General features: G+C 28.0%; 2 protein-coding genes across 3 annotated transcripts; both read left to right on the top strand.

The window, feature by feature from the left end:
- The first annotated feature begins 201 nt into the window (after positions 1–201).
- Positions 202–2,455, top strand: LOC117231507 (DCN1-like protein 3). The gene is made up of 4 exons (XM_033490015.1): positions 202–655; positions 1,033–1,196; positions 1,412–1,704; positions 1,789–2,455. The coding sequence occupies exons 2-4, from the start codon at positions 1,115–1,117 to the stop codon at positions 2,380–2,382; spliced, it is 969 nt and encodes a 322-aa protein (XP_033345906.1). The 5' UTR covers positions 202–655; positions 1,033–1,114; the 3' UTR covers positions 2,383–2,455.
- Positions 2,456–5,648: 3,193 nt separating this feature from the next.
- LOC117231505 (E3 ubiquitin-protein ligase RBBP6) lies at positions 5,649–19,120 on the top strand. 2 transcript variants are annotated; one of them, XM_033490012.1, is made up of 16 exons: positions 5,649–5,930; positions 7,092–7,275; positions 7,385–7,619; positions 7,740–7,979; positions 8,068–8,234; positions 8,319–8,687; positions 9,209–9,470; positions 9,641–9,884; positions 9,967–10,276; positions 10,385–10,454; positions 10,542–10,829; positions 10,915–11,235; positions 11,321–11,614; positions 15,457–15,705; positions 15,784–16,017; positions 16,131–19,120. In XM_033490012.1, exons 2-16 carry the CDS (start codon positions 7,110–7,112, stop codon positions 18,571–18,573), a joined length of 5,892 nt encoding a protein of 1,963 aa, XP_033345903.1. In that variant the 5' UTR covers positions 5,649–5,930; positions 7,092–7,109; the 3' UTR covers positions 18,574–19,120. The 2 variants fall into 2 exon arrangements, with proteins under 2 accessions (XP_033345903.1, XP_033345902.1); XM_033490011.1 differs by having other exon boundaries at positions 15,454–15,705.
- Positions 19,121–19,162: the final 42 nt, after the last annotated feature.

Here is a 19,162-nt window from a genome sequence, read left to right as displayed (position 1 = left end):
AGTATATCGTTACCGATAACAAATTATTTATATAAGTATTGGGCATTATTTGAATAAGTTTATATATTTAACTATATTCTTCAATTGTATTCGAAAAATATTTACCAAATAAGTTCGATAAATTAACAAACAAAATAACAACTGTATTCTTTGTGTAGATTTGCAATTTTATTAAGGTATATATATTTTCCCTAGTGACTATTACTTCCATAGCATATCAACACTGAATTTACGAAAAAGATTTCGTTGTTGCTTCATTTTGAAGGGACTTTTTTATTATGTGTTGAAATACGAAGAATATATCTTTGTTTCTGTGTTTTTTTATACAGACTTCTTTCATACATAATAGGAAATAAATCAGTTTGACTGTATGTCTCATACATGAAATGATACTGTCATTATATCGTTTGATGAGGTTATATCGTTACAAATGACGGTGTTGTTTAGTCAAATACAAACTCAACTTAAAAGTCATTTAAATGAAATGTTCAAAAGAATTGGAACTGAAGTATTTTTTTAACTTTAGCTACGACAAATTACGAAATAAATACTTTGTGGGAATTTAATGAATGAAGGCAAAGCAAGATATTTTGCGGGGGGTCTTTACTGGGGTTATTGTGACCCAGGTAGACCAAAAATCCTCCTCAATAATAAGGTAAAAGATCTTTTTAATATATCGTACTTTTTATATTACAATATCTTTTCAATAATAAAATTATGAATTTAGGACGATATATTATTGTATATCCATGTACTAAGTTTATATTTTCAACAAAATAATTATTTTGTATCTAATTGAAAATTTTTTGTATCAATATAATGATTTTTAATCAGCATACGATATATGAAAACTGTTAACTACTTACATATATATAATACATATATATATATATATATATATATACATATATATATATATATATATATGTATTAAAACCACATGAATGTTTATAATATATTTAATTTATTATAATACATTGTAATATACATGACATGTTATGTTGTCATTTGTCTTTTGGTTTTGTTGTTTAGCTTTTGATCAAGACTGCCAATGTAAGACTGAACTACTGATGCATGGAATAATTGTCTTTAACATTAAATACGGACAGCATCAATGGGAAACTGTTTTTCGTGCTTTAAGGTGTCTCTTCCACCAACCACTGCCACTCGCTCTTCATCGTTCGATTATAAAGACGGTAATATGATTATTTTCTACATTTAATATATATTGTTTGTAATTTTATATATATATATATATATATATATATTCATACATAGGGAAAAATTATATTTTTTACTTTTGTTATTTTCATATCATTTTGATACACTTAATAAATGTTAATAAAGTTATATACAATTAAGGTTGTGTTAATATAACCTAAATTGTAAATTATAATTGTAATGATTTTAGAAACAATGGAATTGAGAGGTTCATTCTTAAATTCTTGCCAACAAACTGGGCCCTTAGTGCCTGAAGCACATATAAATGGAAACACACTATCAACATTCAATAATGTAGGATCTGATAATTGTGGATCTATGCCTACCGTACAAAGTAATTTACGTTCGTCAAGGGGATTTTATGCACGGTTATCACCATTGGGTAGATCTGGAACATCATCTGGTCTTAATACAACCACTGAATCAAAACAACAAAAAGAACCATCAGAAAACAAGTTAAATGCTTTATTTGACCAATATAAGGTGAAATTTGGAAGTTCATTATTATTATTATACTCATCTATGTACCTGTTACATTGGAATGATGTCTGCTTTCCATTCCTACAGGATTCACATGAGGATGTAATTTTAGCTGATGGTATAGAAAGATTTTGTAATGATCTACAATTGTCACCAGACGAATTTAAAGTACTTGTTCTTGCTTGGAAATTAAATGCTAAACAGATGTGCCAATTTACACGTCAAGAATTTGTAATAGGTTTGAGAGCAATGAAAGTAGACAGTATACGTGGTATACAAGCAAGATTACCAGAAATTGTTCAAGAATTAACTGTAAACAATGATTTATTCAAAGATCTCTATCGATTTACATTCCGATTCGGTTTAGATGTTAATTCCGGTCAAAGAATATTACCAGCTGATATGGCAATTGTTCTCTGGAAGCTTGTTTTCACAATACGTGAACCACCTCTTTTGTCAAGATGGCTTAAATTTTTGGAGTGCCATCATGTTCGAGGCATACCTAGAGATACATGGAATATGTTTTTAAATTTTGCTGAAAGTATCGGTGATGATCTTAGTGTCTACGATGATGCAGAAGCATGGCCAAGTTTATTTGATGACTTCGTAGAATACGAAAATGATCAAATGAACCAAAATATCAGCAAAGATGATATAAAAGATGTTTCTATTGATAATTAATATTCGAAAAAAGTTCTAATTATAAACAAATATTATCATTATATATTTAACCTTTGAACGGAAATATTTAAAATTGTTTAATATTGAAATGATAAAAAAACTATATTATTAAATTTTTTCACTATTTTTTATTTTTTCTTATGCACTATCGAATACAAGAAAATTTATTAAATAATTTTTCCTCTTTCTTAAAAAAATTACTGTTCAAAGGATTTTATTCAGGGATATATATAAATATAAAATTTTGCACATCTAATGAACACATTAGAACAAAATTTCTATAATCTAAATTTGTGATACAGTATGTATGAACGTATACAACTTTTAAGACATTAATATTTCTCAAATTATGTGAAGATATCGGTAAAGAAAAACGATAGATGTAAAAAAAGATGCAATTATATAAAAATTCTTAAAATTTATTTGATATCACACTAAAATAGAATATATGACGTAATTCTATTTACTGGAGTAAACATGCTACTGTAAAACAAATTTAGTCATTTGTGATCATAGTTTATGATAGTGTTTTAAATGGACGTATGATTTATTTAAATTATGTTCCTATTTATTTTCTTAAATGTCAATAATTGAAGCCTCGACCATGATTGAAATCGCGAATAATGATTATTAAAATTTATTGATAAACATATTTCGAATATAATAACATTCATTACACATTTGTATATAGTGCCATGTCTTTCGAAAATACTAAAAAATTATAAAAATTGATGATAATTAATATATCATTAAACAAATGTATGACTCGTTAATATTTTTGCATACAATATAAATGTGCTACATATTTACATTGCAGGTTCGATCATTACAAACGATTTTTAGCTTCATATAGACTTACTTTAGAAATTAATTGATGATATTTTTAAAATATCATAAATATGCTTAAATATATATTCAGTGCCCTCTTATCTGCAATACTTACGAGAAGTACAACATTTAAGACAAAATATAATAATTTTAAAAATAATTGTTGTTCGCATAGAGGATCTTTTTATATAATATATTTCAGAGTGAATAAAATCATCGATAATATGATTTGCTTTGTCACTTACAATTAGTAAAGTAAGGATAATATTCAGTAACATTATTGTATTTAATAAATAGAAAATTTGCTAAATTTAATGTATAGAAGAATTTATGATTAAAAGATAATTAGTTATTTTCTTGTAATTTGCATAAAAACTGTAACAAAGTCTGTATAAATAATAAGTATATGGAAAATTCTATAAATCATAATTCGGGCCCAGAAAGAAATAAAAAATAATGAATAATTTAGTATGAAAGTAAATATTGTATAGAATTATACTGTACATTAAATTTATGAAAGAAACTATTATGTACTTTGCATTCTAATAGCATCTGTAATATGAAAAAAGGTCCTCTGTGTCAATATGAAGCATTATCAATTTTATAAAATTATCGAAATTATACAAATGTGCATAACTTAAAGTCAACAAACGCACATGTATTGTTAATTTATTTTTGTGACTTAATGAGGACTTATATCTATGTTTAAATCCAGACGTACCGAAAAAAGTTTTATGTAATAAGTTTATACCTGAAACATGCTTTGTTAAATACTTCTGTTTAACTAGATCTTGAAAATTAGTTTAAAAAGATATATGACCTTGTTTTTATTGTGATAACTGCTTATGAGATCAAATAATGTAAAAGCATTGTTGTCAAGAATATGGTAACAATGCAATGAATCAAGTGATAAACATAAATAAAATTTGAGTTCAAATTTAATTATTTTATGGATAAATATATAAAATTTACTATTAAGCATAATAAAATCAATTTTGATTTTGTAATCAGAATACAAATAATAGAAAAATATATAATGCATTTAAGGAGCTTGATAAAGTCAACAAATGTAAGTTTTCATACTTTTACAGTTAAATGTTTATGGTCTGATATGTATTAAAAATAAGTTTTATTATTTAGTATAATTGACCCATTGCTAGAATGTCAACAATGCTATTATCAACTGTATATGTACATATTATACTAATGATATAAAAATCATGCATAGTTTTAATATACATATATATCATAATATGTAATGTCATTACATATTTTATTGTTATGATAAAACAAAAAATTGAAGTTTTGCGGTAATAATTTTATAAATATTTTAATAGTGAAAAATACACAACAATTTTTTTCTTATATCAAGTGTTCTCATAACTCATTAAAACTTATGATAAAGTTTCAATTTTTTTTATGTATAAATTTGTCTAAGTAATTACGTTAATGATCTCGAAATAATATCATTATGAGCTTAATGCTGATTACAAGAATGTGTAGTATTAAAAATACTTTTTCAAAATTGTACATTGAATTACGTGTTGATATCAATTACAATATTATTTTTTACAATACATTATAATACATTTCGTAAATCAATATTAACAAATATTAATAATCTTAACAAACAAAAATAAGTGATTTTCAGGAATAAAGAGAAGGAATTTCACAAATTTATAATTTTTATCCATTTTATACTAATTTTACAAAATTTTAAACCGAATATTTTTAAAATAAGAGAAGTTTGGAAAATTTAAAACATTTAATTTTTATATAAAATTAAATAAAATTTTTGTTATTTAGTATACGCGCAAATGTATCCTATAAACTAAACATATGCACGCATATATATATAATCATTGAGCATTGTATATTTTTGGAGCTTATAATAATTTTGTAATAAATATAAAATACAACATTATAAGTATTAATTGAAATTTATCTCTTAGATATAATCTATAAAGAATTATTCATTTTCCTTTTCTATTAGAATGAACATAGCATACATTCTATGCATAATCTTTACTTTCGTATAATCAAATACATTTTTAGTAATAAATATTGTTATATATTATTTGTACTACCATTCATTTAATAATTTTGTTCAATAATTCGTGCATTAATTATGTCGATACTTTGTGAGAGAATCGTTTTCACATTTTGATGGAGTTTTGATTGAATGTGATGTCCCTAGATCGTCAGTGATATACTTCGTGTTTTATTATAATCGTAGAGAATATTAGGTAGCATAATATAAAAGTTTTTAAAATGCATGGAGAATAATAACCTATTTATTTAAATGTACTAAATAATATATTATGATCTATCATCTGATAATATTATTTTCCTTTTTTGAATAAATAAAGTATACTAAATGCAACAAACTGTAACATTATTTTGAAGGTAAGAAATAACGTATATATGTTATTGATTGTGCCATCTATAAACTCACTGTGTCATTGCTACTATAGACGATTGAATTATTCACTTGGTGTTTTTCGGTTATGCGATTGCAGTGTTTTGTTCAGAATGTCTTGCTTTTATCGCAGTCAATACGTGTATGTGTGTACAGGTTAGACATTTGATTTCGGGGTTTATAAAAAATATTTCAAAAATTGACTATTCCTCGCAACATGCTAGAAGTTGGAAATCATATTTGTATGTACTGGATGAATATACATTTATCGCTTCCATTATTTGAATTTATTCATTTTGTAGTGAGTATTTGTAGTGAATAAGTAATAATTCTCCCTTCCTTCTTCTCTTTTCTTCATTCATATTCCAATTTACATTCATTTTCTAACATTGATTCTTAACCTCACTAACATTTTTAATGCGTTTTTAATTAGCCAATATCGAGCATTTTATTGTTTCTAGTTCTATCAAGCTATCATCACTTAAAAAAGATTATTTATTTATGTTTGTTAATTCTTGTAATATATATGGGCGTTTTTATTATATGTATATATATGCTCATTTATACACATACATGTATAGATATGTGTACATGTACTTGAATTTATTGTGGATGTGTCTATATATGTGGATGTATTATGATGAATGTAAATTCATTAAGAAATAAACTATTTACACATAATATTTTTTGGAAGACTTTCAATGTTTGTACGAAATATTTTGATACTATGGAAGATATATGTATATTTTGGACTAAATAGACACGCGCGCGTGTGCGTGCACGTACACACAAATGTATTAGTATTGTAATGTAACATAAATTATATTAATGCTATTAATGTTATTGTTAAATGTCATAAGTAGTATTTTTAAATCCGTTTGTATAATATTTATTTGTTGTTATTTATGTGTTATTATATTTCAAAATAATTAACATAAAACACTGTTTAAACCTTTGTTGAAACAAATAGAATTTGTGTTTGAAAGAGGGAATTATATATTAATTGCATTAAAATAACTATGTGATATAAAATTATGAATATAGTGTTTACTTTGAGCTTGTATAAAGATTATTAAAGTGTAATATTAATATTTTGCTTAGTTTCAAGAAAAAGGAAAAGATATGGCATAATTTCTAAAGGAATAATGAAGAGAATATTTAAGCTGTTTATAAACTAAACTAATGTAGTTTGTTGTTTGTGTAAAATGTTATGTTGAAGTTTTATTAAATTATTTATTAAGTGATTTGTATGAATTTTATATATATAAGAAAACAAAGACTATATATTCATATATACATAAATTAAATGAGACATTTTGCTATTTTATAAGTATACTACTTTATTATTAAAATTTGTTTATTTATAAAAAACATTTTTTTGTAATTTTTATAAATTTTATGCATTTAATTTCAATGTTTTTTGTAAATAACTATTTTTTTAGTTTTCTTTGTTTCTTTTCAGGATATATAAATAACAAAAATGTCAGTACACTATAAATTCAAATCTACCTTAGATTATGATACTGTATCCTTTGATGGATTACATATTTCCGTAGCAGATTTGAAGAAGGCTATTTTTCATCAAAAACGTATAGGAAAGAACACTGATTTTGATCTGCAAATAACAAATGCACAAACTAAGGAAGGCAAATATAGAATATTTTATCATTGTTTCTTATATATTTGTTCGCAAATAATTATAATACTTTCATAAGAAATACCAATTTTTGTAAAGTATAGAAATGATTCTTTTAGATTATACGGATGATAATGCATTAATTGCAAAAAATACTAGCCTTATTGTTGCTAGAGTTCCATTAACAGTTCAACAAAAGCGATCATGGGACAGAAATGATGCTCCTTCGTTTAGTAACCTAAAAGATGAATCCAATTTAGGCAGAGCTGTAGATCTTACAAGGCTTGATGGCTCTGAAGAAGACAAAATTCGGGCAATGATGACTCAATCTACACAAGATTATGATCCATCAAAGTATGCCATTTTACGAGCAAAATTTTTATTTTATTCTATCTTGTATATGGTTTTATTCTTTTTTTGTTTTCTATCTGACATGTATACCAAAATTCTACATATGATGTATATCTTTAACAGTTACATGAAAATACGTGGAGCTAATCAAACTGGTGATGTACCTGCAAATTATCGTTGTTACAAATGTCATCAACCTGGACATTGGATTAAAAATTGTCCACTTGGGACAAATCAGGAACCTATAGAAATTAAGAAAAGTACAGGTATTCCTAGGAGTTTTATGGTTCCAGTTGAAGGACCAAGAGTTCCTGGTGCTATGATGACACCAACGGGTCAATATGCTGTACCAGCTATTGATCAGTATGTTCTAATATATAAAATGATTAATAAAGTCAATAAATATATTATATACTTTTAAAATTCGTTTAACTATTTCTTTAATTTTCAGTCAAGCATATAAAGAAGGTAAAAAGGAACGTCCACCATTTTCACAAGATCCTGAACCTGCTATAGAAAAACCAGAGATCCCAGAGGATCTATTGTGCAATATTTGCAAAGATCTTTTAACAGACGCAGTAATGATACCATGTTGTGGAAATTCATTTTGTGATGAATGTAATTTTTTTAATTTTTATATATTTATATTTATTAGAATTTACTATCAATTTTTAATGCATTTTTATAATATGTGTATAACAGGTATTCGGACATTCTTATTAGAATCTGAAGAACATGAGTGTCCAGATTGTAATGAGAAAGATGTTTCACCAGAAACTCTTATCCCCAACCGCTTTTTACGAAATGCTGTAATGAATTTTAAGAATGAGACTGGGTATGCTAAAAGACAGACATATAGACAATCTCCACAAACAAACAGACAGCCTATAGTACAATTAGAACAACAAAAGGCTGACCAGGCAACAAATCAAGTACCAAACCAAAGTAAAAGTGTCCAATCTTCAAACACAACTAATGTGCCCTCTCAAGAATATACGGAATCACAAACAACAAATTTTGAATCTCCTCAACAGCAATTTCCTGCTAGAGCTACACAACCACAAACAACTAGTGAGTAGAACTTTTAAATATCTAAGTTTTATTACATAGCTTCTATATTTTTGTAAAATGAAAGGCAATCCATAAATTTTTAGAAATGCAGAGAACGTTGGAAAATTTTAAAGCGTAACTTAACATATTAATTGCTAAAATTTATTCTTAAAAAGAGCATTTTGAATTATATACATCTTTTTTTATTTTATTAAAATATGAAAAATTATTTTTGATACAATCTTTGTTACAAAATTATATTTTATCAATAAAATTACAGGATAAGAACGATTTTAAAAAGATTGTTTTGTATTATTTAATGAAATTCGATTATTACATAAACGTACAATATTACATAGTGGATAAGTTATGCTCAAATTTACTTCATTAGTTGATATAGGTTATGTTTAACCTCAAATATAAAGGTAGATTACCTTCCGAATTTCATAACGATCGATATGAGATATTGCAAACATCATTTAATTATTCAACAATATGAAATATAGAATACAAATTGTTATATTAAATATCATTTTTAATAGCTGTTCCAGAAACAGCATCAGAATCTGATTTGCAAAGTGATACTGTAACAAAGTTAACAACAGACGAGGAAACAGAAGTTCCACCACCTCCAGGAACTGAACCATTACTTCCAATACCTGCAATTGGTAGTTCACCAGAAAGAGATAGAGAAAGAAGTGATCCTCCAAGTCGTGAAAAGAAAGAACGTGAGAATGAATATCCGGGTGAAAGACAATCAAGAGAACGTAGGCGAAGTTTCAGCAGGGATGGACATCGTGATAGGTAAAAATATTTAAGTAGTAAACTGACACCTATTTTATAGGATTAATTTTATAATTTGTAATAGTATTTTATAGCTATGTATATAGACTGTTTCTAGCCTAATCTAATTAATTATAGTTTCAAACTTTCTATCCAACATTATTTTAATTTATATAATTGTTATCTTTTAGAAGTGGAGAACGTGGTCGTAGAATCGAAAATTTGCGACCAGTAAATCGGAGACGATCATTATCTCCTAGACATTCACAACATAGCGACTATAATTCTCAAGGAGCACCTTTGCCACATTTGATGAACCCACCCCCATCAAAAAATTATCAAGGTTTACCATCTGATGATGGACATTATCCACCCAATATACATTATGACAATGCTATACGGAGATCAACTGAAGATCGTCCAGGCACACCAACAGTAAGTTCGAAATATTTTACACTTATATTATTAAAAATATTCCATTTGCATATTTATATATACATGTATATTATTATTTTAGGTTGATGAACCACATTTACATGTGCCTTCTTCTGGTAATCAGCCACCTCTTTTACCTTTTCCACCGGGAGAAGATCGTATCCCTCAACCAAGCTATAATCAACCTCCACCTAATGTACCCCCACATAATCCACCATTATTGCCAGATCCATATATGAGTCATCGGATACCTATGTATCCCCATCAGCAAGGCTCCCATTATGGGCCTCCACGATATGAAAGACCTCCTTATCAACAACAAGGGTACAGACCATCACAACCTCCTCGAAATTATAATGGACCACCAAGACCAATTAGGGGAATACATCATCGTAAGTAATATTCTAATAGACAATTGTATTTCAAATTGTACAACTAAATTTTTAGCATAGGTAATTTATTTGGTTTGAAATATTTAGAAACGTTTCATATTTTTTCAGTTAGTTATAGAGGATTGCAACCACCACCACCAGGATTAAGTAGAAATATTCATAATGGTAATCCACCTGGGTAAGTTGATATACTTTGATAAAGGTAACTGCTATTTATTCAATACAGTAGATTGGTATATTATCATAATATTAATATTATTTCCAGTATAATTGATGATCCATTAGAAGCTTTTGAACGAATGCTTAGAGAAAAAGATGAGCGAGATAGAAGGCTTGGAAAACATAGGAGAAGAAGTCGAACACGATCCAGATCTCGTAGTTACAGTAGATCTAGATCACGTTCATTTGGCCGGAGATCACCGTTCCCACCTCGTTTAAGTCGATCTAGGAGTCCTCCTTCAAAACGAAGATCTTCAAGATCACCTCTACCTCTTAGAGCACGAAGTCGTACACCAAAACGTAGATCAAGAAGTGGAAGCTTCTCAATTAGTCGGTGAGTTTAATTTTCTACACTATTTCAATATTTGTGACATTTGTAATTATTGGAATAAAATTGAAATTCTTTATATTATTTACAGTTCTAGATCATATTCACGTAGTCAATCTCCTAGACTATCTTTGTCACGAGATAGAGATAGAGACAGAGAAAGGGATAGAGAAAGAGATCGTGACCGTGACCGTGACCGTGATCGAGATCGTGATCGCGATCGTGACCGTGACCGTGATCGAGATCGTGATCGCGACCGTGATCGAGATCGTGAACGGGATCGTGAACGTGATCGCGAGCGTGAACGTGAACGTGAACGTGAACGTGAACGTGAACGTGATCGAGAACGTGATCGTGAACGTGATAGAGAATTAGTTCCTAGATATCGATCACCAGCTAGATCACCTCCAAGGTATACTTACATTATTATGTTCATTTTAAATAACTGTTAACGAATCTTTTAATTAATTTATGATAATTGTGAATAATATTTCTAGATTCCAGCGAGAAAGGGATCGTGAAAGGGATCGACCAAGATCACGTGAACCTAGAGAAGGATACAATAGTTACTACAATGATTCACCAGCACATGATTATCAATTCAGAGATCGAGAGAGGGATTTACCCCCTCGAGATAGACCAATACCGAGATATCCAGTAAGGAACCAAGCAGCTCAGCATAATATACCGCCTTTGCTGCCGCATCTAGTCAGTGGAAGTCATCCACCACCACTTATGTCATTGGGACCTCCACCTACGGACAGGAAAGACTATTATGATTCCTACAACAGGTATTTCCGCCTCAATAGTACTTTAATTCATGTACACGCTAAGCAGACAGTCTACCGTACTTTATGCTGCTGTCCTGGTTAAGACTGCTCCGGAATTATGGTGAATGTAGCGAAAGCGAAATAATCAATTTTATGACATTTTAAAGATAATGTATACATATATGTTTTTTGAAAGCATAGTTATATATATGTATATGTATGAATATACGTATATATACATACATATGCATATACAAAATGCGCGCGCGAACACACACACACACACACACGTACACGCATACACACAAGAATAGTTGTATAAATTAGTTTAAGTTTGTGCACATGTAAGTTTCAATAAAATTTAATTTTTAATAATTTATGGATTAAAATAAAATATGCTATGTTATATGAAAGAAATTGATTGTAATAAATCAAGAAATTGTGTCAATCTATTTTACTAATTAAAAATATTTTGTGAAAAGCAATAAATGAAAAACATATAAATTTATGCAACTATTCAAATAATGTTAAATTTTTGTTGTCACAAGAGTGATATGTTAATAGTAGTGTGCTGTGAGATTTTTGAGTATGGGTTGATATAAAAATGATAATGTTAGATTGTAAAGAGTTTATTTTCCTACATAACTGTACCTGACTGAAAATATTTATTTTCATTCACCTGCATTTCAATTAAGTATTTAATTATTAAAAGTAATGACTATAACAACAATAGTAATATTATTTTATTACTATGTATTTTCGACATTAAGAAAATATTACAGTAAAATAATTGAAATAATTGTTAACTTTTAAATAAATTATTAAGTTGTAAATAATGTAACGACTGTTCTCTAGATATATTGTCGATTCAAAAAAGTCATTACTTTATTCACGACGTAGATTATAAGTCTCTGAAGCCATTAACAATCTCGGTTCATAAGGATTAAAAAACATATATAAGTTAAATATTAAGCTTTAAATTCAATTGAAAAAATTGACGTTTTGAACAAAATGTTTTGCAAAGGAAAAGATTCATGTTATTGTTTTTCTAAAGACTGATTTGATCTATATAATCAATACAAAGTTATAGACGAGTGTGTAAACGAATGCGTGTGTCATACACACACGCACACATGTACACATATACGTGTGTATATATGTATATATATAAAAAGAGTATATATAAAATATATATATATATGCGCGCGCGCTCGTGTGTGTGTGTATTTTCTGTTGTATTCTTTTGCTGTATTTTTCATTAAAAAATACTGTATGTACTATGGAGATTTTTCGTAGAAATACTTGGATAATTTCTAAAAAATATTTTATTCTTTTGAGTAAAGTTCCAAAATACATATGAAATAAAACTCAAATATTACGATCTTGATTACCCAAAGAAAGTTTGGATAGTGAAAAAATGAAATTTTGATATATAAATAAATATACTGAATAAAATAAACTGGATAATCGAGATATTTTGAAAATTTAGAATATGTATATATATTTAGGAATCAATTTATTTCGTAATAAGTTGATTTTTATTGCATTAATGAATATTTTTATATTTTTGCAATACTGTACTTAATATTTTAATAATATCTATTCTGTGTTTTAAATATTTCCATTAATTTTAAACAAATTTCGGCTTCTCATACATACCAATTACTAAATTGAAACCCATAAACAGTTGCAGAAAAAGTTGAGTAAACAACATAAGCTGGTAATGAAATATATTTTGAAATAATACATGATTTTTTTATAATTTCATATAATTCAGAATTTCCATGTAAATTGGAAAACATTTAATTGAAAGGGTCTAAGCACATTTATTTATTTTTATGTCTTACTATAAAAATACTTTAAAAAGTATTGTATAAATATTGTTCAAATAAGGTTGTTAATTACAACATTATAATATAATAAATGAAATAGAAAAGATCTTATTATTAATGATCCTTTCTAATTTCATGTTCTCCAATAACAAATTTTATCTGTATTATTAAATCATGCAACATTAATGTATCAGTTTATGATTTAGGAAACTGATAGCATTTGAATTCAGTATTGTATTATCTGTGATAGACAATGATTGAAATTTTTATTGACATAACTGAAGAGTTATCGTAAATAATCACATGACTAGTTAATTATACGTGGTTTATATCTTCTTTATAATTTGTTGATATTAGTCATATAGATTTATTAAAAATATAGGAATTCAAAATTATTTTTGAATATTGTAATATATACAATCAACTTCTGTAAGTACTAAAATAATTTTAAAATTTATTATTAGAAGGAAAACTAAGGAAAGAATTTATTAAATTATGTTATGTTAATAATAGTGGAATGAGTGCGAATAGACATTAATGTCTTGCATTATTAGGAAGGCTGTAATGTGTTTGGAGAAACTTTTAAATTCAGAAAAATACTTATTACAGTATTAATATTATTTATATTAATATTTCTATGAAATTTTTATGAACAGAAAGATTTTATAAACTTTTTCGTAAGTGTCATTATTATATGCGTTAAGCATATTGTTCAAAATTGTAAAGTTGTACTATTTAGCATGACAAAATTCGTTTAACTAAAGTAGGTTCATAACACTACAAGCTAGTTATTTTTATGCTGTGATTCATGTGAACATTAAGCTTTGTTTTTGATTGTAGAGGGATAAGTACTTTTTATTCTGTAACGTTTAATGTTATGTTTTCTTTTAAGATCATTATGACAATATTATTTGCAAAGAAAATGTAATTTTGTATACGCGACGTAAGGAAATATTTTTATGAAAATAACATATATTTTTGTTGATTTCCTTTTTTTTAATTCGTTATTATTCTTATATTGAATGATTGATTTTGTCATTTGCATGCATATAAGATATTATTTGTATGTACATAATGACATTACGTTATGAAATATACAAATAACCAAAAAGTGAAAGAAGAAGACAGAAGCAAGGAAAGTGTATACGGCAAGGACCAGCTTGGAGATTGTGGAAGCTACCCAGCTGATTGACAGATCTGCATGGTTTCTGAATCAGGTGAATTCAGGGCCAAATCAACATTTGTAACATAAGAAAAAACATTTCCTTTTGTCTGTTTTCAGTGCTTGAAGTAAAAAAATGTCATAGAATACTCATAAGAAAGTTATCAAAATAATATTGATTAAAACTTAAAAATTGTACAACATATTTACTAATGTAACAGTATTTATATGGTATAATAGCACATTGTTGGTGAGTAAAATATGCAACATTAATGTTTAAATGAGTACAATCAATATACTACTCTTGTGCTCACAATAATGTATTTGAAGTTATAAATGTTGATTTATTTACTTTTCGTTTTTATGACATAATAGACAGTAAATATACTTGATAATAGGTAATTTTATTCATTCATCTTTTCAGCTTTAGTATAAAGGTTTCATAATCAACTTTAATATAAAGGTTTTAACTTTTCATAATAATTCCTCAATAAGGAAAACAAAATGGTCAAATTAATTTTTTTAAAATTAGTAACCCTTAGATAAAGCATAATTGTAATTTTTTCTCTAGAATTGATGAACGTACATATAATTAAACAACACTAACATACTTTTATATGTATTTTTGTCAAAAAGATATATAAATTTATAAATAAAAATATTGTAATAAATTTTATAAGTTGAAATTAGATTTATAGGATATAAATAAATGTATAAAAATTTTAGTTCTATTTTAAATTTTAATAACTTATAAATTAAAGAATTTACATAGCACTGAGCTTTTATAAATCAAATGTATGACTTATAAATAACTTTTTGAGGTAATTGAACAAAAATATGAACATTTTTTGTGAATTTTTTGTCAGCAGGTATCCTGGACCATCCAATCAACGTTTTGGTAGTCCTTTACGAGATGTGCCTCACAAAAGATTTGACGATGTTGCACCTCCCGGAACAGAGGGATACTATGACCTATCACCGCCAGGTGTAGAACTCTCTGAAAGATCATTACGTGATGATCGTGATCGACGTTTATTAAGAGATCAAGAAGATCGCGAGCATTCTCTTAAAGATCATGATGCTGAAGATCGAGATAGATTACCTTTGAGAGAAGATAGGTATATAAGCATATAGTTCGTTCATAAATAATCCGAAAAATTGTATTTAAAATTATATATAACTATCACTTTTTTTAGGGGACGCGAACGAGATGATCGTTTGCGTGAAAGAGATGAAAGAGATAGAAGAATTTTGAATAGAGATCGCGAAGATCGTGAAAGACAAGGATTACCTAGAGATCACGATGACAGAGTACGAGAAAAAGATGATCGCGATAGAAGGGAAAAAGAGAAAGAACGAGATGATAGGCATACTCGGGATCGACGAGAAGACGATAGGCACATAGATAAGAAAGACTATGATAAAGATCGGTATGTTCACATAAGTTATTTTATCTAGATAAAAAATGTTAATTACATTTACAAATAGCGTAATTAAATTGACTTGATTTTATTCTATGACAATAATACCAATATTATTTCAGTTACAGAGATGAAAGAGATCGTCACAAACAAGATGACAAAAATCGTTCTCGTGAAAAAGATAGACGGGAACGAGATTATGAAACTGAAAAGGATAGGGACCGACATGAACGTTATGAAAGGCGGTCTATGGAACGAAAAAAGAACAGAAAAAGTCCAACTCCATATTCACAGAAATCTAGGATAGATACGAAAGATATATCTCCTGAACGTATAAAGAAGAAAGAAAAGGATCATGAAGAAAAAAATGAAGAAAAGAAAAAGGAAAAGAAAATTAAAGAAAAAAAGAAGAAGAAAGATGATGAAAAGGAGAGGAAAAAGAAAAAGAAAAAAGAAAAAAAATCAGGGCAAAAAGAGATTGTGAAAGATGAACCCATTAAACCAACTGAACACGAAGAATTAATTGCGGAAAATAAACAGGAAAGCATGTCACCCACAAAAACCGATGTTATAAAACCCAGTACTGAAGATGAAAATATTGAGAGTAGGATAGTTTGCATTCCTACCGAAAATGTTATAGAAGAATCAATTAAAGAAAAATTTGAAGATAAATCTTTAGCCATGAATCCAGAACCTCCCGAATTCCATGAAGCCAGTCCAGAAAGAATTGATCATACAGAATTTGGAACAAATCCTCCTAATCCTAATTTTAAGCCAATTCCAGAGTTAAAATCTGATATTAAACCTATTGATAGCCTTTATAGTGGATTAGACGATGCAGAAATAAACACTGTAATAACAGAGAAGTATTCTTTACTTTCAGAAAATGAAGCAGAAGAAAAAAGTACATTGTTAGAAGAAAAGTCTCCAAAAAAGGATGAATTTTTAGCTCCGATGCCTGAACTTTCTAAATGGGAGAGAGATGACACTACAGAAAAAACAGACGATGTATGCGAATCTCCTATGGAAAAAATACAATTGGATGAACCTAAGTCCGCAAAAGTAGTTACATCAGAGGTACTAAAAAGAGCAGAAAATGCGATTTTCCAAAAAGCTATAAATGCCATTAGACCTATCGAAATTAAAAAGATAAGTGAAAGTAGAAAAGTACTATATCAGAATCCAGAGCCTAAAGTACTTGAAGTTGAACCTAATAGAGAAGCAAGGAAGAGCGTGAATGTTACTATAAATGTAGGAAGAAACGAAAGAAACGTTGAAATAACGGAACCAGTGAAGAAAGCTAAATTAGACCGGACAAAATTCAAACCAGTTCCAGAAACTTATTCACCTACAAGACTTTCCGCCAAAGAAAGATTGGGTGAAAAAGTAGATGAAAATAAAGAAAGGAAAATTAGTCCCATAAAAAGCTTTTTAGATAGACGTGAGATGAAAAGTGAAAATCAATCCAGAAGTAGATCTCCTAGAAGTACAAGAGATAAACGAATATCTCCACTATTAGATAGACGCGTTGATTCATCATTAACTATACCAGGAAGTGAACGTAAGGTATTCCTCGATGACAGAAAACGAGATAATAAAGATCGAGGTGATCGTTCAAAAGAAAGAAACGATTTCAGAAGTGAACGACACGATATAAGATCAGAAAGAGATCCAAGAATTGATTCGAGGGGAGATTTCAGATCGACTCGTAACGATTCTAAAGGGGAAAGGATAGATAAGGATAGAGAAAAAGATAGAGATAAAGAAAGAAGAGGAAGAACGCCATCTTGCACGTTTAAAAGAAATGATATCCCAAAGATAGGTCTTTTGAAGAGTAGAGAGGAAGAAGATGATAGGCGTAGAGACAAGAAAACAAAGGAAGATAAGAAAAGAAAGAAAGAACATCGAAGTAGAAGCAAATCCAAAGAACATAAGAAACGGAAAGAAAAGAAACATAAGAAAGATAAAGAAAAAAACTTAGAGAAGAAACAGAAGCATAAAGAAAATATTGGTTTAAAAGATAAACCTGAAAGCAATGAAACTAAAATAAATTATGAAAATCCTGAACCTCCAGCTACAGAATCTATAAAGAAGCAAAGAAAGAATCCAAGACTTGTGTCCGATCGTAAACGTAGTATGCTCGATGAAGCTAGTTTTGAACCTGACTATAGTGCTTCAGACTCAGAATCAGATGGTGAAGATGGTAAAGTGGTTTCATTACCTACCAAAAAACTCAAACTCGATGAACCAGATATAGAAAAGGAAATGGATATAAAGTCACTTAAAAAGCGATCAAAATCTACAAGTAGCGAAGATTCATCCAGTACCTCAGATAGTTCTACTACTGATTCAGATAGTTCAGATGAATCGCATAAAAAGAAGAAGAAGAAGCATAAAAAACATAAGAAGAAGAAATCTATGAAAAAAGATAGTAGTTCTGATTCAGATTCTTATTCAGATTCATCTGAAACAAGTACAGATGAGGAAAAGCATAAAAAGAAATCAAAAAAATCAAAGAGTAGGAACAAACAAGCAAAAAAGAAGAAGAAATCAAAGCACAAATGACATCATTAGATGTCTGATATTTTAAAAAGTAAATTCTGACAGTAATTTTTCTTTGTGAATGCTTTTTAATGTAAGGTCTTGTACCAGAATTATTTACTATTGTATGCATCAAACTGATATAGTCGACTTATTCTATATTTACAATATTACAACAGCGTTCAAAGTTAATTTGGACAAACATTAGTGACTCATTACTTATTATTAATAGCCAGTACTTTTTTGGGATCGAAAAATTTAACGAAATAAGGAATGGGTAACAAACTATGACATTTAACTTGTATTTAATTTTGAGATATTATTAAGGCCTTTACATGATTGTCCATGTTCTAATTCCATCTCTAAAATGCTGTAAGTAAATTTATTACAATAACTAATGTACATTATAGCATTCAGTGGATAATATCTTTAAGAAATCTGATACTATACTTTTAGAAAACAACAGCAATTATATTTAAGATCTCCAATATTGCAGCATTATATTGTACTTTCATAATGTAATGTCAATATGTAAAAGACGTCATGAAATAAAAAGACGAAATTCTTTTAATTTATCCTTGTTCTCGTTGTACAAAATATTAGAAATCATTTA

This window comes from Bombus vosnesenskii, unplaced genomic scaffold (assembly GCF_011952255.1).
Source record: "Bombus vosnesenskii isolate JDL3184/JDL3185 unplaced genomic scaffold, Bvos_JDL3184-5_v1.1 scf7180000013272, whole genome shotgun sequence".
Lineage (NCBI taxonomy): Eukaryota > Metazoa > Arthropoda > Insecta > Hymenoptera > Apidae > Bombus > Bombus vosnesenskii.
This window is presented reverse-complemented; position numbering and strand designations above follow the sequence as displayed.

Excerpts from the sequence above, each read along its gene's own strand:
- LOC117231507 (XM_033490015.1), top strand. The coding sequence starts at position 1,115 with ATGGGAAACTGTTTTTCGTGCTTTAAGGTGTCTCTTCCACCAACCACT. Across the intron at positions 1,197-1,411 it reads ATCGTTCGATTATAAAGACG|AAACAATGGAATTGAGAGGT; the intron begins GTAATATGATTA and ends TAATGATTTTAG. Across the intron at positions 1,705-1,788 it reads CTTTATTTGACCAATATAAG|GATTCACATGAGGATGTAAT; the intron begins GTGAAATTTGGA and ends CCATTCCTACAG.
- LOC117231505 (XM_033490011.1), top strand. The coding sequence starts at position 7,110 with ATGTCAGTACACTATAAATTCAAATCTACCTTAGATTATGATACTGTA. Across the intron at positions 7,980-8,067 it reads GCTGTACCAGCTATTGATCA|TCAAGCATATAAAGAAGGTA; the intron begins GTATGTTCTAAT and ends TTTAATTTTCAG. Across the intron at positions 9,885-9,966 it reads ATCGTCCAGGCACACCAACA|GTTGATGAACCACATTTACA; the intron begins GTAAGTTCGAAA and ends TTATTATTTTAG.